We start from the raw sequence: 21,892 nt of genomic DNA on the forward strand, positions 1-21,892 counted from the left end.
CAAGGGGTGACATGTAATTTATCCAAATATCATTATTTTCATGTACAACTTTAATGTAGAATTTCTACTTTATCAACAAAGAATTCATCTGCTATAGGGTGTCAAAAATCAAATTGATCCCATTCAACGAACCTGATTGATTATAGAAGATCTCCTTAAATATTCAAAGAATTTCATCGAATTGAGTAATGATTGTATGTATGTTAGCATATCAAATAGATCAAATATTGATTCGGTATTGGTTTGTTTTTTTATAAATCATAAGAGATGAAAACAAATAGATCGATCGAAACCAACCATTTGGAGCAAAAATATCGAGGGATAGTAAAAAAAATAAAATATCGGAATGTTGTAGGTCAAAATCGTTTGATTCGGCTTGATATAGCCGATCCATATCAATTTTGGTGGTTACTAATACAGACACCGATACCATGAACTAAATCCCTGCATTAATCAACTCCCAAAGCGCCTGTGAATGCTCCAAATTATTCAGTTTGTTTAGCGCAACATTAATCATTATCTATAATCCCTATAGCAAAAGGCCCCAATATTATCCACGTGTCATTTTAGAGGGTTGAAAAAAAGCCCTTGGAAAACAAAAAGATATAGATGATAGATCATCCATTTTTACCATTGGTCTTTCGCCATATATCAAATCATTGGTCCACTTGATCGAGTTTCTCCAAGTTAGATGTGTGGCAATACACGGGAGGGGGACGCAAATCAATTAATCTAACAGTTAAAATCACCACGTCGGTTACCATTGAGACACACAGGTTATATGAAGGGACAAAAGGTGTCAAGGGTAGTCGATGTGGGACTATTCTCCCAACACTCAGCACGCACTATCTCTTTCAAAATTCGAACACCAATTCAACTTTCGTGTGGCAAATGACCGACCTCCATGGTATCTATCTAAATACTCCTTTATGTGGATACTTGCCCATAGAAACTGTTGAAATTGTTTCTAACAAAATCTCATTCTAATGAGTTAATGCATCTATTTTTTTATATATTTATATGAGAGGCTAGGAATTTTTTTTTAACAAAATCATAGATATTTTAGAGTGTAAAACGAAACATTGTTGATGGATTTACCTCTGCAAGAGTAGAGATCAAAGCCAATTCTCATGAGCTTTCTTTCGATAAGACTCCAAAAATCTTGTTAAATTGGAATTAGCACATGGCCTATATAATGTATTGCATATTTTATCAGATTCACTAATTGAATAAATGTTAAGTATTATTTGCTTAATTTTGTATGAGATTAGATCAAGGTTTGATTCTCTCAATACTATTAGAATAAACATTTAATGATTTATAACCATAGTTTCAAAGATAACCCACCTATGAGATCTATTTGTTAATTGTCAACCTTCAATCTCTCATGTTTTTTTTTTTAATTTATTTATTCATTGTGATAAAACGAAGAAAGAATAGTTACACATTTGATGTTAGTACGTAAAACAAGAATATATTTTTATGGGCAGATGTTCTCTATGCAGCAGCACTGCAAGCTGCACCCAGACACATGGGTTGGGTATTTGTGCCATTCAAACGGGTGGGGCAGTCATTTTACCCACTCCCCATGTGTCTGGAGCAGCCTGTGCCCCCGGCACAAAGAAAATTTGGCTTATTTTTATGTAGGAATATCTTTTTATTAAGATGTACTTCTACGAGATGCATTTGTATGGATATGTTTATACATCATAAATTTGAATTTGAATATACTCTAGTGGTTCCTATCTCTTGCACCTCTGACGCTCTCTCCTTTCCACCCATGCATACAAAATCACAAACCACCGTGCTTCTCTCTTGCACATCCCACCCTGCTTGAGCCTTCGGGGCAGGGGGTACTTGCACCTCTGTGTTGCTCGACTCGCTCCTCTATTCCACTTGCTGAGAAACCTCTTCCATTTTTTTCAAAATTGAAACATCAACTCAAACACGTATTCCAGCTCCATTTTCAAGCTAGCTCATGTATATAGCATAGTTTTGAAAATCAGACTTTCTGAAAAGATTTATGCTTGCTTTTTGTTTTTTTTTTTTTATGATTTTTGATAAATACCTCCCTAAAAATGCCCATTTGTCCAAATGCCTCCCTACAACTTTTTTAATTGCAAATTCTCCCTCACTTTCAAAATAATGTAGCACTTGGTCTCTATTGTTAATTTGGAACGTTAGCTGTTAGTTTCAAGGTATCTAATGATCAAATTGCCCTTCTAATGAAAAGCCACTAAAATTTAAAAATAAAATAATCAAATTGCCCTCATCTTCTTCAAATGGTTTAGGGTTTGAAACTGAAAATCAAACCCTAAACCATTATCAAACCCTAAACCATTTGGAGAAGATGAACCCTAAAATCAAACCTTCAAAATTAAAATGGGGTTCGTCTAAACATAGAAAGAAAGCAAATGAATAGTAATAAAAATTCCAACGAAGTCATAATAAACATATGAAGCTGTTAAGATCACGAGGCATTAAATGTATGTAAACCTGCAAATGGAACTTTCAGAGCCCCCTTTAAATAATTTCTGAAGCCCATAAAGCATTGCTTTCGCCTTTGCATTTGAGTGCGACCTGCTCCTAATACTTAATTAAACAAGTAAAGGTGAATCCGGCAACTATCATGTGCCAGACAAAAGGGCTCGTATGACCATTTAATTTTTTTTTTCTGCTTTTCCACATTCTTTATAGGCTAAGGGTTACACATGAACTCTTCCTAATTGATTAATGCCTAAAAGGTGAAACGGTCGCACATGATGAGGAAGCTAAGAACAACATGAAGGGTTCATCACCCTTTGAAAATTGAGATGGCTCAAATCAAAGAATCAACCCAGGCAAATTAAGATGCCCTGCAATTTTCATTTAAAGAACTTTTAATGATAACCAAAAAATAAAAATTGATTTTAAGGAAAACCACTTCATCACTATACACATGGAACCATTTCCTTCCATCACGAGCATTAGAAATAATGATCTCTCTCTCTTTCAATTTTGGAGGTTTGAATTTAGGGTTCATCTTCCCCAAATGGTTTAGGGTTTGATTTTCAGTTTCAAGTCCTAAACTATTTGAAGAAGATGAGGGCAATTTGGTCATTTTATTTTTAAATTTTGGTGGATTTTTATTAGAAGGGCATTTTGATTATTAGATACCCTAAAACTAACATCTAACGTTCCAAATTAACGACAGAGACCAAAGTGCTACATTGTTTTGTAAATGAGGGGGAGTTTGCAATTAGAAGAGTTGTAAGGAGGCATTTGGATAAATGGACATTTTTAGGAGGCATTTGTCAAAAACCCTTTTTTTTAATGCTAATCTGTTCCAGTACAACTACTGGTTTTCATAAACCCCTAACATCTAACTGGAAACTGGGAATCAGTAAGGATGTTGGAGGTTGGTTCTTGTTTAACCTGGTCCGGTCTAGTCTTAAAAACTATGCAGCTAGTTTAGGTCATACTCGAACCACCCAGTCAAAAATTCACCTAAAGTGGTTTAGCCTGATTGCCCATATATGCCCATGTTCGCATAGGGCAAGAAGCCACCCTCACAATCATTTCTGCGAGGTTAGCAAAACCTTTTGGCTGTAACCCCAACAAAACTGCTGCTGGGCTTCCACCATAAATATGTAATGGGAAGTCAACAATCCGCTAGAACAGTAAAAATAATCAAACTCCTGCATATATATACATGGGGCATGTGTAGGAGTTACAACAGCAGATGGTCATTTATATGAGAATCTAATAAATGGTGGTCTGAGACTAAGTTTCAGAACATTCAACAACATATTATAGGTGTTTCAAGAGTTCAAGTTCTTGGTCCTCTATTTCGTCCATCTGCCTACTTTCTTCCATATCATTAATCAAATAGTTGTAAAACAGTGATGAGGAAAAATAATGTTATGGCAACAGCCATGCTGGATATACTTCCAACAGAAATCTCAATTTACACTGGCTTAGAATTAAAAATCAAACTCTGGATCAACCAAAATAAGGCAGGAAGCACAAGGAAGTATGGAAGAAAACATGAAACAAGAGTGGAGTTTCCACAAAAGATAATTAAGAATTTAATGGCACCTCATATCTAATAATCCAAAGCAGCCAATAATTTCCAGATATGCTTGCCATCACCCTGAATGAAATTGCATGTTTACAGTTATAAATGTCATCAGCAGGGTTGGAACCACATTTGAAGAAATTTAGAAACTAAGAGAGACATCATTCTATAAAAACTTGTCTACAACTGGGAATCTATTTAAGAGACAAATATCCTTACATATCTATTAACAAAAAACCCTTTAATATTTTTTTAGCTCCTATAAGCCCAGTCGTTAAACTTTACCCATCAAAACCTTAACATCATTTATAATGCGAAAATACTCATAGAACAAAATAGAGTGCTCACCCTTAAGCCCATCTCTGCTCACCCTATTGCTGCCAGTAAGATTGTTACATGGGCTCCCACCAATTATAAGGTCAAACCCACCAAGTGATTTGATGAGCTCCTCCAACCTATCAAGGGTCAACTTCTGTACATCTCCAACATGGATTAGATTTCCTTTTTGATTTGTTTGCTCCCACCAACTATGAAGAATGTTCCTGCTAACTTCTGAAATCTCCACTGACACGACGTTCTTCAGAGGGATTCCAAGACGATGCAAAGCTACCTCGGCACCCCCAATACCAGAGAAGAGAGAAAGTACTGAAATACCATTTGGAAACATCTTCTTCAGCACTGAGAGATGGAAAGCAACGGTGTCTACCTGAAACCAATGCACTTCTGATGAGATATCGGAAAATTCTTCAAACGAGTATGACTAGAAGTTGAAGGAATATTAACCTGAAATGCATTTCCAAGACATTTAAACCTCTCAGTCCTACTGGTTCCACCCCCTCTTGTATGGTGCTTAGGGTATCCCATGAGCATTTCTATCTCCTCTGGCTCAAGAGGGGCAGCTTTGTTCTTGCCAACCCAAACTAAATTCCACTTTTTACATTCATAAAGAACGTATTTTTGGGTCTTTGGATGTGGCTCCCCATCCCAGTTTTCAAGGGCCTTCTTTATCCTTTCTGTCAGTTTTGCACTGGCAGTGCAAGTGTTTAAACAGTTTAATTTAGTTCTCTTGTCCCATGGAGGCCACCACTTCTTGCTCAATGGAAATGTTTCCTGAATTGTGAGTGGTGGAATAGGTTGGAGAGGAAATCTGTTCTGAATGGGAAGATTGTGAATGTAGCCTCTTTTTCTTGCGGCGGCACAGAAATGCATCGAGTCAACAAACTCAGGCTTAATGTCATATAAGAAACGAGAAATGGTATCCCAGACACCTTTAGGAGTTAAGGCCACATTTTCAAAGTAAAAGTAAGGAGGCCCAATGACTTCTGAGGAAATTTTCCTGTTGAACACAGTCATTTGGGTATTTGGGACTCCAAAACCTATCATATTTTTTGGTATACAAACAGTCTCTTCATCTTCATGCAGCAAAGATTTCTTTCTTTCTTTATATGATTCTTTTTGCCGCCGCCTCCATGAATCAACTTTTTTTTGCCATCTCTCCTCTGCTTCAAAGAGCTTCCTCTTCTTGTCTGGAGGAGGAGCAGTGTGGAAATGACCTGACCCTGCCTGTAAAAAAACGAACAATTGATGTTAAATTGAGATATTCTTCATATAACTTTAACAGGAATTGCAATAAACCTTGGCTTCGTGTTTTTCAGAAAGCTTTAAACTCCAAGACAACAATGCAAAGAAAGGTACTGAGTGGTGAACCTCATTTTCATCCAAAATTGGATGTCGTTGAGGATCGGGTATCTTTCCTATTTGTGCAGCAGATATAAAGTCCATTAGTTCCATAATTGAGGTACCTGGACCTGAAAAATAGTTTAAAACAAGGAATGGAGGTATTATTAGAACGGATAAAGAGGAGAAGATAGAAAGCATTAGCCAGCTGTGATTGACAAAAAGTCATGAAGAGGATATGTTCTGACAAGGAATATCATTTCAGTAATTTTAGAAAGGGCCATACATGGTTACCGAAAAATATTTAGAAAAGAAAATGTCTACTAAGCTTGCTTGGTCTCAGTATGTCCATATATATATATTTCACCTCTGGATAGAACTATCAATTGCATGGAAGAAATAAAATTAAAAGAAACCACCATCTATTGGACTTTTGTACCAATAAAATATCAGTTGTTAGAAGTTATTAGTTTTCTAAGTGAACAAGAAAGAGGGGAGGGGAGGGGATGTAATTTGGCGCAAGTCTAACTCTCACAGGGTCCCATGATTGATTGATTTGCACAAAGTGACCATTTTCAAGACTTAAAGTGTCTTCAAAACTGGTAGCCCAAGCTAGAGCCCATATCAACTAAGCCAACTTTGCCCCTGTCAGGTCTTTTACCACTTGCTTGTACTGATATAAACCCCCTACCCCCCCCCCCCCCCAAAAAAAAAAAAAAATTAAAAAAACAAGAAGAAGAAAATGAAAGGTAAAGGTAACATTCGGAACATGTGGAGCCCTTCTATGGTCACCTACATTTCTTTGTCTGCCTTTAAAGGAAGCATTAGAGGCCCAAACCATGTGAAGAGGCAGCTCAAGCAGAGCTTTAGTTCACTGCTTGAGAACAACTTAGCTCAACTCAGCCTTATCCCAACTAAAGGGGGTCAGTTACATGGATCCTTTTACTCCTTTCAACTCTATTCAAAGCCATACTCGTTACTAGTCCTTAGGTATGCATGTCTTTCCTCACCACTTATCCTAGAGTCATTTCAGGCCTACCCCTGGCTCTTTTAGCTCCTTCAATCTTAATCAAATATTGAGCTTGGAGTCTTGGACATGTAAACTTTTTTTTAAAAAAAAAAAAAAAAAAGAAGCAAAATGTTAGTTGCAAGGCATCAGGAGTGTCAGTTTTATAATTTTTTCTATTTTCAAAGGTATTTCTTCAGATAAATTATTGTTTTGTTAGATGGAGACTAATAATCAGTCTACACTGATAAAAATGTGCACTAGCTTTTGAACAAAAAATATTGTAGGATAATCAAGCATAAAGTTCTACAGTAAGGAGACAAAGTGGTAACAGGTTTTGAAATATAAAAATGTGGTGACAGTTCTAAAACCAGAATCCCACTGCAAAATAAAGAATAACCGCTCTTTAACATTCAGTGATCTTTTAAAATCATCATAATCAAATTTTCAATATATACTAACCACATTTTTCCAAAGCTGATGAAGCATCATCTATTGGGAAGCCCATATCCACTAACTGCAGGAATTTCTTCTCCCTGTCAGATAAATGATCTGTGGTTTCCTGCCCCCCCTCCCAACGAAAGAAGAAAAAAACAAAGGAATAAAAAAATGTTGTTTAGTTTATCCACAAAACACACAGCTGCATAGCAAATACAAAAAGGAGTAATTACTCATTGTTTCAACAAATGTAAAAAAAAACTGCAGAGGTGAAAAGCATAACAGATTGAAGAAGGCATACGCTGGAAATACATTTCACTCTAGCCCAAAGTCACATTCACAGAGTGAACGGTGAACATTTATTACATGGCATTACCCAAATATATTATGTCTTCATTGTAAAGTCTAGGAGAAATCTTGGCCCCGTTAATCCTCCAATTTGTGAAATCTTTGCAGCAACCTGTTGTTTGTATGTTTGGATTTGTTTATATCAAATCCATCCACTCAAATCTTACAGTTAGCAAGGGATCATGCAACTATTGCAAGCTCCTAAAAAAGAAAACAAGTCTTAACCGGACACACAGCTACATTAGAAGGGTCTGCAATAGGTAAGAATCAAGGAGTGAGATCCACCCAGAAACTTAAGCCACAAAACATTGACCCAAAAATAGATAATGGATGAGGGGATTTAGGCTAAACTATGATAGAAAGACCCGGGGATAATTTTTCTAGGTTAATTGATGGGTGTGTGTGTGTGTCCGCTGTTGAGGGTTGATGCCTTCTATTCTGTGGACTGGGTTGTAGAAAACTTTTAGGGTTAGTACAGGGTAGTTACAGAAATTTGTATCTTTTTGTTTCCCTTTCCATTGTTGTGATGGGGGTAATTACAGTTACTGGGAATTCTTTGTAAACATAGCGAGGCATGAGGAAGAGCAGGGCAGAAAGCTATATTAGAAGGGTCAGTAAAGTGTGCTAGAAAGACTCAGGGGTAAAGTGTTCATATGGGGCTAATTACGGAAATTTGTATCTCTTTGTTTTTCCCTTTGCATTGTTGCTATGGGTGGGGGGTAATTATGGTTACTGGGAATTCTTTGTAAACATTAGAAGCATGAGGAAGAGCTGGGCAGAAAGCAATATTAGAAAGGTCAGTAAAATGTGCTAGAAAGACCCATGATTAATCTTTCTGGGTGAATTATTGGGTGTGTGTGTGTCTGCTGTCGAGGGTTGATGTCTTGTATTATGTTAACTGGGTTGTGGAAAATTTTTAGGGATTACATGGGGGTAATTACAAAAATTTGTATCTCTTTGTTTCCTTTCCCATTGTTGCAATGGGGGTTATTAGGGTTACTCGCATGGTTGTAGGTTTCGGTTGAAACTAACCGAAATCTCCGAGTTGTCTCGGTTTCGGGCCTGGCCGAAACAAAGCCCACAGTTGAAACCCAAGTTTCCATCCTGAGTTTCAACACGGGGAGGCCTAAGGTTTAGGGTTGCCTTCGTGCCTTAGAATCATCTTAAATGGACCGTAGGACTAGTAAGGTCCCTTACTCGACTCTGTGGTGGAGATAACTCAAGGCAGTTATAGAAGGAGTAAGCATTGGACTATTGGGTTAACCAATTCAAAGGGATGAGGGCTTGTTTCCTAAAGAAGGGGTTGAAACGGTCTCGGGCTGGAGAGCAAAGAATCAAGCCAGAGGAAGAGATATAGTTCCGGTCTAGGCGTCAGTGGAGGTGGGAACTCTGTGAGCAGCCACTCGACGGCCTAGATAGCCTAAGAAGAGGCATGCGCTTATGTCGGAGGACAAACATTGACCCAGTGTCAAATCCTCGAAATGAGAGCCGGCATGTCTCTGTTCGAGCCTGATAGAAACCAAGTCCAAAACCGAGGTCTTGATCCTTGGTTATGGGGAATTCTTTGTAAACATAGAGAGGTGTGAGGAAGAGGGCTTGTAACCCTTGCTTCACTGCTAGTGAAACTGCTCTCATCTCTCCGTGGATGTAGGCACCTTGCCGAACCACGTAAATCCTTACGTTGTGTGATTGTTTGATTGCTCTTTCTGTTTGTTTTCTGCATCGTGTATATGATTTTGTTTCAGCATCCACCACATGTACCACACCCATGCCTATGTCATGTCACATCAAGTCAACACGGTTACTCTGGGGGTACATTAAGTGTCCATGTGACAGAGTAAAAGACAACATCAGTTTCTGAGCTAGTTTTAGTAATAAATAATCCAGAACTTGTTACTTGATAAATACTCCAAATAATCCACAGATATTCATGTTCTATGTGCACCTGTGCCTCTAGAATGACATAAGAAACTTTCAATTGGATAAAGTAGAATGAAAGCAGATTCTCTTTCCATGGTATTTATTTGTTAATAACATAGGTAAAAATAACAAGATGATACCTCATCTCCAAGACAGCTGCTGATATCTGATAGTTGGTCAAGATCATCCATTTTGCTTTCTGAAGAATTGGTATCAGATGGTATAAGTTCACATTCAGGAGGATAATTTTCAACCACCTGCAAAGAGTGAAAATAATATAAATACCTCTGTTCCATCATTCATTTAGGAATATGAATATTAGAGAGCAAACTGATTTGTCACACCAATATAATATATAGGAAAATCACATATCAAAGTAAAATTAACCCACCGAGTATGTCAGAAGAGTTTCCAGTATAGCTTCTGTGTTTCCTTCTGCATTTAATAAAATGTAGATCTTAGAGACCTCCAATGGTAAAAAGCTCTGAAGTTGAATAAAAGCAATTGTTTCACCTAACCATTCTCCTTGATAGCTTTGACAACCATGTTTTCAGAGAAGCCCATTCCAACAAAATGAGAGATCAAACTGAAGTTAGAACCTGCAGATGTACTTGCCTGCAACAGTTAAAGGAAACCCACAATAAGCTCCATGAACAAGGAACCTATATTGTCATCAGCATGCAAAACACTGACATCTCATGTTGATTTTTAGCCAAAACATTTTTATAAACTGCAGCCTATGGCATAGGCAGCCAAGGCGTAGGAGGATTAGATTTTTTTTTGGGGGGGGGGGGGGCCTTGGAACTGTTGCTTGCTTGTTTCACAGAGTTCCCTTTTTTTTTTCTTTTTCTTTTTGATAGATAAGAAAACTTTATTAAAAACAAAATAGAACTACAGAAAATATGATACAACAACAGCGAGAGTCAATGTCTCTATATAAAAAACTATATATATTCTAGCAAAGATCTCTCTCTGACACTTAAGAAGACAGCTGGTACATTCCTCCTCAAAGGTATCTCCACATAACTTACTTACTGGACTTCATCCTCTTGATTACAAAGGTCAGCATCACCTTTAATGACCAAATCACTCCCTCCCCTAGATCTTGATACCTCCAAACTCAAAATGATGAAAATGATGACCTCTAGTTACAAGTGCCAATTGAGAGTAAATATACTAGCAGCTTTTGTACTGTCATGATCCAAAATTGCTCCATCAAGACCAGTTGGACAAGGATAACCTTCAGAGCCGCCATTTGATGGTCCCAAAAGAAGGTTGGACAGAATTTCAATAGATAAAGGCCCCAAACAGGCAACTAGGCTCCACCCTCTTAAGAAAAACTCTAGAGGGATCCTATGACATATGTCAACAGTGATAGACTATCTTGCTCTCCCAATTTATTGACAAAACCACCACGACTTCTAATCCACCATCTGAACAGTTTATTACTTCTTTCCTCCCAAATGGTACAAAGGCAAGTTAACATAAACTCCACATTAGCTTCCTCTTGTCAAAAGAGACCAATTGCCCAAAACCCTATCATGACATAGATATTGGTTGAAATATTTGATCCAGAGACATGCTAGTCTTCCACCGTTTAACTGTTCAACTGTGGTGCCAACGGTGTCATAATAAATTAATAAAACGTAGAAAATGAAGAATAAAAGAAATTGCAGAAAAAGGAAAATCTACATAAAATTGTTCCCTAATGATTCAATACAAGTTATTAAATTATAAAATGCCTGTAGTGAGTAGGAATACACAAAAAAAAAAAACTGTTTTACTAAAATGCAATACAAATTTAGAAAAGCAACTGCTAGTTTATTTCTCTTTTTTTTTTTTTTTCTAGAAATTAGTGATGGTATCTTGGTCACTCATACAAGTTCCATTATTGAAGAACATTTTCCCATCAAATAGTTGGAATTTACAAAATCAAACATGTCTGAAAATGCTTCATCAATATATCGATATACAATCATAAAAGCAGAAACGATAAAGAAAGTCAAAACAAATTTTATTATTACAAACCAATTTTCCAGGAAAATATTTCTGACAAAACAAACAAAGCCAGAGGTAACCAAAACAAGAGTAAAAAATACTCTGTCCATACCAAGAGGACAACGGCACCCCTCAAACTCACCATTCTTCATAGCAGAAAATCGATTGGACAAATCATTACTCTTTGTCTTTTCTATTTCTAATAAAAAGGCAATAAGAAAAATCATCCACAAGAACCAGGGTTTGATGCCCATCCTCACTGTCCCTGGAAAAAATTTCTGGATGTTGCTTTCCAAGAAGAATAATATCATGGTCCATGATACAATTGCCTCCATGGAGGACACCAACCCCTGCACATAGCTTGACTCTTTCTTCACTTAATCAGTGCCTAGATATGCTTCCTAGTCACTCAATAATAATAAAAAAAGACTAAAAGCAACAACAACAACAACAAACTCAGCCTTATCCCAACTTAATGGGTTCGGCTACATGGATCCAACAAACAAAGTAGGGAAACTAAGGTCTGAACAAAAGGGGAATGAAGATGACAAAAGAAAAATGAAAGATGAAAATAAGAGAAAGGAGGCACAACCCAGAAAGTCAGGAGAATCTCAGCTAAATGGGATCTATTACATGGATCCTTGCCCTCTAATAGGCTATATCTGAGCTCATATGTTATGTATGTCTCGAATTCTTGTACCTTTGAAGAATGACCCTCTCTGACATTTTTGGTGGCAACCTGGATGGAACTTTTTCAGATATCTGTGATGGCAGCGGACGGCTTGGGCCGATACTCATCCGATAGAGGAGTATTTATATTCTTTACCCGCTTTGTTGTAAAGACAGTGAGATTTGGGGTTTTCAACTTAGGGTTTCTGTGAGACAGCAGCAACATCGTTTTTTGGTGTTCTTGAGAGATCTCCATTGTAACTTTCTCTGATTTATATAGTGAAAGATCTTCGCCTTTACCCGTGGACGTAGCACACCATATTGGTGTGTGAACCACGTTAAATCTTTGTGTCATCTTTCTCTATTTTCGTTTTTTGTTCGTGTTTTGTTTGGTGTTTGTTCTAACATCATACTTGATACAAGACCTAGACTATGCATGTCTTTCCTCACAACTTCTCCTATGGTCATTTTAGGCCTGCCCCTACTTCTCCTAAAGTAAAAGCAAAGAAAGATTAAAATAAATAAATAAATGTTGATTTCTGAGATAATATTTTCCATTCAAACAAATACATCCTTGGTTGTGTATAAGGTTCACCTCCTTATGGCTAGCAGAAGCTTCTTGACCAGCATGAGTTCTAAAATGTGAACCTGAAGAGAACAGAACAGTGTTAGAGTTGACTTCATCTTCATCTTCACCAATCCATTCGAGACTGTCACTTGATTTACTGCCGCCATTCCATTCCTACAGAAATTTAAACAAAAGATTTAAAGTATAGAAACAAACTCAAATGGTGATAACTTTTTGTTTACCTAGATCTCTTTTCTTTACAAGTAAAAGAATAGAATGGACAAAGAGATCTCACCATGTCTTAGAGCCTAATTTCTCTCGCAAGAGATCCTTAGGCTGTTTAAGAAAACACAACGACACAAGAGTAACAATACTGAAAAATAGACAAGGAAATTAGTTTCACAGAAAATCTATAGCAGTTAAAGCTCTTACCTCCTAAAGCACATTACGTTTTAAGAACAGAATCACCACTTCTTGCCTGTACCTCAATGAGAGATTAATCGCTCAATACACTCGATAAACACGCTTCTTGGATTAAGTTCAAGAAACCTGCTAAACCCGTTAAAAAAAAAAAAACAACACAAGCATCAGACCAACAAACAAGTAAAAGATGCAAATGCAGGATCAAACAGAGCAGAGAAAACCAAAGCAGCCCACAACGAACCATACCAGATACAACTACCACCATTTTCAATAGAAACCGAAACCCAAAAAAAAAAAATGTTTTCCAAAAACAGATACTCATGAAACAACAGAAACTTCTTATTCCAAACATTGAGCTCTAACAAGAAACAGCCGATCACAACAAATAACGACCCTAGCGAATCATTACTAGTAGAAAGAGAAAAAAAACTATTTAATTATTCCTCCAAATTTACGAGCTCTACTGGTTTGGTTAGCAGGTGAAAATCTTTGTAATTAACATGAAAGAACCAAAAACTACAATCAGAAGCTTGAATAAGAAAGCAGTTCCACCTCTGGAACTGGAGAGAGACACTCTCGAGCTGAGCTTGCTCTACTCGCGTTTCTGGTAGAAGAGGAAAACGAATGTAAATTAGTGAAGGTCTTATGAGTCTACTGTAATGGCGGAATGTGGAGGCGGGAGCAGAGCAGCCAAAAATGGTAATTGGTGCTTTTCAGGGTGACAGTTATTTAATTAATTACTATTTTTTCTTTTTCTTTTTTTATTTTTATTTTTTTCAGTAATACTGTTAAACAACACTACATTAGTCGCGAGGACCGATTGAGTGGAGGCACGACGGTTAGGATTTTGTCCATATCCTACTACTACTCTTCTTGAAGTCTTGAACGATCGGAGTAAAATTTATTAAGGCCATGTTTGTGTGATGGGGAATTAATCGGTTGTATGGTGCAGTTCGTATCGGTATTGGGCAACACAATCTTGATACTATACGGTATCGATATGAGATATTTGTACCAAAACAATATTTAATACGGTATTAGTATCAGGCATATGTGCAATGTACCAAATCGAAACCATATCAATTGACATCCTTAACTCCAACTCCGTGTTCATCAAAATCTTTTCCCCTCTCACCCCAATTTCTTGAAAATTTGAGCAAATTGAATAAGAATTTAAGGGGAAAAAATCAAGGGGAATTCCAAGTTTCTACTCTGTATCACTCTCAAAAAATCAATTAAACATTTTAAGAACCTATTTAATTATTTGGATAAAATTTTGAGTAAGAGATGGTCGTGTGGCTTGCACCAATGCATGACGAATGAAAATGAACGAAGGAGTATCAATATGAATGAGATTTTTTATTTATGAGATAAGGTAGAAACTTCATTGTGAAGATTTACCTACAAATCTAAGGTCATTATTACTTTTCTCTCTCCCATTAGTTGAAGAACCAAATTATCGTTGCCTAGTTGGGCTCTTGCACCCACAGAGGGTCATCATGCCCCTCTATTGGATGCTCCGGTGTGTCCCTCATTAGCTACCACACTAATGTAGGGGCCACGCAACTATGCAATAAATCCTTGGATTGAGCTCCTCTTTAGGGAGTCCAGCGCCCAAGGAGTGTCAGGGGGCATCCAATCATTGGGTTGTATGGCACATATCCCAAAGACTGATTAGGTGCACACCGAGATATGTGCAACTCAGCCCAACCCTTGGATGCCCCCTAGGAACTCCCTAGGTGCTGGGCTCTGAATCCCAAACCTTTCTCCTTATATAATGACATCCATACCACACTATTAATGTCATTAGTGAACAAATCATTATTCATCGTGGCTCAAGAAAAGGGACTTGGATCTTGTGCAGCTGTGGCGGGAGTTGCACTCTGTAGCACCAAAACCCACCTTGAATACAAGGGGGAGGTGGTCATTTCACATGTGGGGCTCAGGTGAGACCCACCTATGAAATGACTACCTTACCCCTATTTTTCTTGTCGTCTAGTGATGCTGCACAGGTGCAACTCCCGCCACGGCAGGATAAGATCCTTTACCCAAGAAAAGCTTGATCCCTTATCAAAAAAACAAAAAAAAAAAAGAGGAAAACTTGATCTTTTTTTTTTTTTGGTCCACCAATAACATCATAGCATTTTAGCTTTAAATCTTAACTTTTCCATCCAACATCCCCACCAAGCAAACAGGGCCTTAAGAAATTAAAAAATTAATTTAACGTGTCAATGCACTTATAATTAATTAACTAATAAAGTGAAATATTTATAGAAAACAGAGCCGGAACCACGTATCTCTGTCGTCTGAGGTACGATAAGACATAAGAATGACATTAAACCAGAATGTATTTACGAATTTACCTGGATGACGTTTTCTTCTTTTTGAGGCTGAGAAGCAATCAATGTAAAGGGAAGGCGTTTGTTTTTGTCTCGGAGTATAGTCTATGCCATGCTGTCACCACTCTCATGTGTCTATCTCTCTCTTTCTCAAGATATGAGGTAGAGATAGGAGAGGAGAGATAGACTCATGAGAGTGTTGGTGTAGCCACACTCCCGTACAGTCTTTTTTCTGATAAAATAAATACATGTAGTTTGTACTTTGTACAACAACAGCTCTATTTACCGCCATGCCCGGAAGGCTAGAACTCTGTAATTCTGCAATCCAGATTCTAGAGACTCCAGAAGCTTCTTCTTGGGCTTCTTCATCAAGGATTTTAAAAATCGTAATCGGGCATAGAATTGTTCAGAGTCAATTTCGATCCAACCGGTTCTAAGCTATTTTATGGTGAAAATTGAATCGGTTAAAAAACGAGAATCAGCTCGATTCAAGATAGATTACAAAGAAAATGACTAGGAATCTGAAACCGATCGATTTGGACGATTTGATTCTGATTCAAGTAACAGCAATTAGGAACTAGTAGCACTTGTCTCATATACTATTTTACCAAAGATTTGATTGTTAATTTAAAGGTCCATTTGTGAATTTTAACTTAAGAGCATACCTAAAATAATCCTAAATTAAGTGGGTGATGGTGTCATACCTATTAATTGAATACAAAACAAGAGGTAATATGAACTACTTCCATAATTTGAAGAAAAATGATAATGAATTGCATATCTTATGTGAATGAAATTAATATTTTACAAAGGAGAATTATCGTAAGGCACCCACATGAAGTATAGAAATATCAATTGTTACCCATATTTTAATGGGGTTAACCTATGAAATGCAATTTACTAAATTATTCTCTACACTAAAAAAAAAAAAAAAAAAAAGTGATAATTTGTTGACATCAGTACTTAACAACCCTGATAAGTTAGTCAAGGGCTTAAACCACTGTTACGCCTTCTCAACCATCCAAATGCTCTAGCGTCAACTGTCCAATTTTTGTACGCTTGGTCCTTTTGAATCAATCTCATTTGGGAATTTGACCAATTGTGATAATCTAAAGCTTAAAGAACAAATTGCCATGTTCTTCGGCAACGTTTTAGATTCTCAAGAGTAAAAATATTCAGGCAAATCAACCAATGAACAGAATTCTCGAAGTTTGAATAAACAAAGCTAAACCTAGAATAATAACTAATTATAAATACCCGAAAAGGAGAAACACAAAAAGAGGGTTTGGAGGTGGAACTCGACTCATGAGAAGGAGAAAAGTTGCAGGGAGTTACTTCTCAGATGAATGGTCTCTCTTTTCAAATCGTTTTCTAGAAATAGAACCAGAAGAATAACGAATATAGTTGCAGGGAAGAGTATTCAGATATCTCCTGCCTTCTTCCACTTTTGTTCTCTTGGCATCTATTGGTTCCTTTATAATCTGGATTTTCTACCCAGGTTCATTCCCCCTTTCAAAAACCGTGAGAGCCATAAAGATTTTACTGAGATTTTGGTTTATTGTTGAGATCTCAGGTCTCAGTTTTCTTTTCCGAAATAAATCTCCCTTATCCAAAATCATGAAGATCTTTCCCGCCATCCTTTCCAAAGCGTGGGAGATTTTCTCTTTATGGCTCTTTCGAAAAAGGCTCACCATCTTATTTGTCGTTGCCAGTGTTCAGCGGTGGGCTTTGGATCATCTCATAGTCCTCGCCATTCGTTTCCCTTATGGAATTACACCTTAGGCCGATCACAGATCCAGAGTCGGAGTTTGAAGAATTAGGGCTCCGTGCATTGGAAAGAATGAGAATTAAAGAGAACATCTGACACTACCTTATAAACAATGCTCTCTCTTATTGCCTCTACACTCCCCTCAAGTGTCATCCATTTGCACTACCTGAAGGAAATCTTCCTTTTTTTGTTTTCAAAGTTCTTCAGGTTGGTTCTTTTGCAGAGGACAAAACACTAGCTCAGTTATCTTCCTTGCTAGTGTGGGCGCTAGCCGCTTGAGAAGAAAGAGGCGGGAGGACATGATGGAGGTGGAGTTGGGGAGGGTCAGGTACAAAAGAGTGGTGGGTGTGGGGGAGAGGGGTGGGAGGAAGAAGAAGGATGTGTTTGGTTCTTTTATTTGAAAGGGTAGAATAGATAGTTCATACACTAATAAGGGGCAAAATTATTTTTAAAAAAAAGTAACCTGCTGATATCATTACTTAACAGCCCTTGACTAACGAACGATAGGGTGTGTGTATACTTTTTTTTTCTAAATCAGGGAGCCACTGATAAGTTCCATATTTCGTATGGGTGCCTTAAAATATTAGCAAACCTCAAGGGGTGGCGTTGAAAAAATTTTCTATTATAATATTATTGAATATATATAACATGTGTTAGGAAATTTTTTTTTTTGATGACTAATTGGAACCGATAACCTGAATCGATCCATCCATTACTTAATGGTCTTGGATCTCTGGTTTGGAATTGATTAGCTTATTGGTTCGGTTCTGGTCCTGATCCCTTAGGATTGGAACCATTAAAGAATCGAACCGATAGCCCATAACCAGACCAATTGACAACCCTAATTGCCCCTGTGCTGGTGCAGGAGCCACCATGGTTTGAGGTATCGGTATCATATTGCCCGTATAAGGCGATACGTAATGATTTTGCTGGTTGCCAATCGCGATTTTGTGTCGATACCGTATCAGTGACAATACAGACAAGGGGTAAAACAATCACAAATCCTTTTTTTTTTTGAAGGAAAAATCAGGGCAAATTTGTCTAAGATGACCGATCTATGACGGAAACGGAGGCAGCAACCCTTCCTCAAAATTTTTTTTCTTCCAGTGTTTTCACCCACAATCAAGAGTCATGATTATTTTGTCCCCTCTTAGGCTCAGGTCCAAACATCTTTCACTGTTCTCAATATCTCCAAAAAAAATAAAATTTGATTAAGAGATTCTCTTCCTTACTGTGTTGAAGGAAAACGAGGCAGGTTCACATTCATGTGCGAGAATGGTTCACATCCGTTCAGATGGAATCCATCCCATGGGACCCACATGGGGTGGATTCCATCTGAACAGATGTAAGCCATTTTCATATGCTCACAACATCGGAATCCACCCCATGGGACCCACATGGATTCCATCTGAACAGATGTAAGCCATTTTCATACGCTCACAACCTCACATACATGAACGTGAGCCCAACTCAAGGAAAACTCCATCCAAATATTTAAGTTGATAAGAACAAATCTTTTGTAATTACACTCAAGAGTCATGATTATCCTGTCCCCTAATACGTATTGCTGGTATCTATATTCGTCAATGGAAACGCACGTGGAAGTATCAATAGGAATGGAATTTCTGACTTTCATATGGGCACAGGTGTCATTTGACCCCATTCTGTGTTTGGATGCAGAAGCCACACTTCCAGATAGAATCCTAGTACCCATTTTTGGGATAGTAAAAAAAACGAGCCACGAAGTCTTGTATATTAACACTAAACCATATAACCAACCATAAAACCCTTTGGCAAGAGATAAAATTGAAACCTACAACCATTGAATCCAACTTGTGAATTTGCTAGCTCGGTGAAAATTTCTCCATGAATCAAGTCATCAAGGCTGTAGTATTTGTCCAAGAAATAAAGGGAGAAAAATAGATACCTGAGAATGATTGCCAAAGATGGACACAGGGAGAGAAAACACTTGCAGGTTGCAGCTTTACAAAGGTGAGAGATGAGGGGGTGTGAGGGTGTGGGAAGATGAGAACAACGGCTTCAGGGTATTACAAATGAAAACTAAACCTAAAGAAATGTAAAACTTTTTGGAGAAAGTTTTCCTCTACTTGTAGAATAGGATTAGTGGAGTAAGGTTCATTTATCATCTAGGGTAATTATTACTCTGATTTTTATTGTAGTAATTTGAAAATGCCATATTGTTCCCATGGAAGAAAAACTGGACCGAAACCTGTCGAAACCACCGAGTTAACTCGGTTTCGTAGGTTTCTGAGATGAGTTGAAGGTGGATTTTATAAAATCCCTGGATTTGATCGGGTTTTGACCATATTTCGATAGTTTCAACACTTATGTCCATCGAAACTTGGTTCGAAACTAGAACAGACAGGTATTTATGCCAGAAACTGTCAGAAACCAGACCAGACACTTAGTTATGTCTAATATCATTTAAGTAAATGTTTTAACATTTACTTAAGATATTATTCATAAATAAGCAAATAACCCTCTCTTTGAATCCAATAAAAATAGTTAAAAAATTAAATTTCAAAAGGAAAAAAGGTCAACCCCCCAAATGTTTGGATTTTTTTCAAATCTAAAAATTTCATAAATCTTAGTATGGTAAAACATTGCTAAAAGTAAAAAATGCAGTAAAATATCATTTGTTTTGATGTCCAAAAAAAGTATTTTCATTCAGAGTGATTTTGACAGCATTCACGCACACCAAATTAAGTTTGACCGGTGCATAACTCATTCAATATAAATCAGAATTAAGCAATCTTGGACTTGTTGGAAAGCTATCAAAAGAAGGTTTTCTATCAAATCCAATATTACTTAAATCTGATTTATATTGAAGGAGTTATGTTCCGGTCAAACTTTATTAGATGTCATGTCCAAGAACAATATATAGTATCAAACTTTGACCAAAATCACAGGTAATATTTTTAGTGTTCTCTATGTGAAAATAATGTATGGATTGGATTTGAAATATCAAAAACATGTAGCACAATAAAAATCATGATAAAAAAACAACTTCTGGGCCTTGAAACCAAAGTTTGAGTGTTAGTTTGGAAAATCTCAGATTTCAACCAAGATATGATTGAAATCGAAATGATTCATCTTGGTTTCTGGCGGGTTGAAACCTAATCGAAACCAAAGTTTTAGAACCTTGATTGTTCCCACTATCCATCACAAGACACCTAAACCTAAAGAAATTAATGTAAAATATTTTTTGGAGAAAATTTCCTCTACAAATGGAATAAGACCTGTGGAGTAGGCCGTAGGGGTCATGACACCCAACTAGGGTCATTATCTTTACTTATTTATGTACTGAATTGATAATGCCGTACTATTTCCAATGCCCATCACAAGACACCCAAGCTCCCCTGACAAGAGATTCTCTATAAAGTTTTCTTCCACTAGTGGAATAGGGACTAATAGAGTAGGGTTCACCCACTCTTTTAGGGTCATTATTACTTTGTTTTTTACTATGCTAGGTTAATAATGCCCTGCCCTCAGCTCCAGTACCAATTACAAGACACCCAAACTCCTTGACAGGGGATTCTCAATTCAATGTGGGTGGAGGGAATCTGCGTTCTTGTTTTTTATTGGGAAATTTACATATACCTTCCTGAGGTTTGCGGAAAGGATATTTTTATCCCTCAGGTTTGAATAATTCTGCATATCCCCCTGAGGTTTGCAAACGGTAACAGATAAGTCCATTCCGTCAATTCATGACTAATAGTGTTAAAAATATGGGATGAAATGACAAAATTATCCTTGCACCAAAAAAAAAAAAAAAAAAACTGCAACTACTCATCTTCCCCACAAAAATCTGCAACTCACATATCTCGATCCTCAAGCAAACCTACCCTGAAACCAATCAAATTGGATGGTAACTGTAATGGATTAGTTGAATCAACTGTTACACTATCAACCTCTTCCTTTTTTGGTTTTAACTTGTTCTTGTTTTTTGGGTTTTTGTTTCATTTTTATCTATTAATCACAAATTATGGATTCTTGATTTTTTATTCTGATTCTCTTCCAGTAGTCAATAATGGAAGAAAATGATATCCGAGCTTGTTTCGTTGGTGTCTTTGATGACGAGTCTGGTATCTCTCGGTTCATCGTCGTCGATGGAGTCAGATTCATTAGTGGTCTTGTCGACATCGAGGACCACTTGGCCGTTGAGATCTACGACCCTAGGATTGACACTTGGGAGCTTTGCCCTCCATTGCCGGTGGATTTCAGATATGGAACCTCTTCTCAGTGACTCACATCTGCTCTATTCAAAGGAAAATTCTTTGTCTTTGGCATCTACTTCGATCTGAAGTTTAAGAAAATTCCTCTCTTTCTCTTCCTTCTAAACCTAAACCATGGGTTTAACCAAACATTTAGGTTACGATTGATCTTCAAAACAGGGGTTGATTTGGATGGTGGAACCCTTGGATTATGATTACCTATATGGATACTGCCTCCAATTAGGATCTCAGGTCAAAACCAAAGAGCAGCAAGGAGTTCAATCACTTCCTTCTCTGCCTGGTATTATCAACAGTAACATAAACAGTAGCTGGGTAGAAGAAGAAGAAGAGAAGTAGAAATCAGAGGAGGGAAGAAATGCACGCAAGGGTCATGGCAACCATTGGTTAACCTGACAAAATTTCATTCCAAAAACTCTCAAATCTAA

General features: G+C 37.3%; 1 protein-coding gene and 1 long non-coding RNA gene across 2 annotated transcripts; both read right to left on the reverse strand.

The window, feature by feature from the left end:
• Nucleotides 1-2,877: 2,877 nt before the first annotated feature.
• LOC122663907 lies at nt 2,878-15,601 on the reverse strand. Its single transcript, XR_006333243.1, has 2 exons — nt 15,566-15,601; nt 2,878-2,982 (listed from the first exon to the last, which is right to left on the reverse strand). It is a non-coding gene; the product is annotated as an uncharacterized LOC122663907 (long non-coding RNA).
• LOC122663906 (DNA (cytosine-5)-methyltransferase DRM2-like) lies at nt 4,060-13,377 on the reverse strand. Its single transcript, XM_043859571.1, has 10 exons — nt 13,166-13,377; nt 12,977-13,017; nt 12,709-12,855; nt 9,965-10,061; nt 9,838-9,881; nt 9,587-9,703; nt 7,203-7,302; nt 5,765-5,865; nt 4,841-5,620; nt 4,060-4,763 (listed from the first exon to the last, which is right to left on the reverse strand). Exons 2-10 carry the CDS (start codon nt 12,977-12,979, stop codon nt 4,332-4,334), a joined length of 1,821 nt encoding a protein of 606 aa, XP_043715506.1. The 5' UTR covers nt 12,980-13,017; nt 13,166-13,377; the 3' UTR covers nt 4,060-4,331.
• Nucleotides 15,602-21,892: the final 6,291 nt, after the last annotated feature.

This window comes from Telopea speciosissima, chromosome 6, assembly GCF_018873765.1.
Source record: "Telopea speciosissima isolate NSW1024214 ecotype Mountain lineage chromosome 6, Tspe_v1, whole genome shotgun sequence".
NCBI lineage: Eukaryota > Viridiplantae > Streptophyta > Magnoliopsida > Proteales > Proteaceae > Telopea > Telopea speciosissima.

Coding starts and splice junctions, on each gene's coding strand:
- LOC122663906 (XM_043859571.1), bottom strand. Junction 10,062..12,708: donor CTTCTGCTAGCCATAAGGAG/GTGAACCTTATA, acceptor TAACTGTTGCAG/GCAAGTACATCTGCAGGTTC. Junction 5,866..7,202: donor ATCAGCTTTGGAAAAATGTG/GTTAGTATATAT, acceptor ACTATTTTTCAG/GTCCAGGTACCTCAATTATG.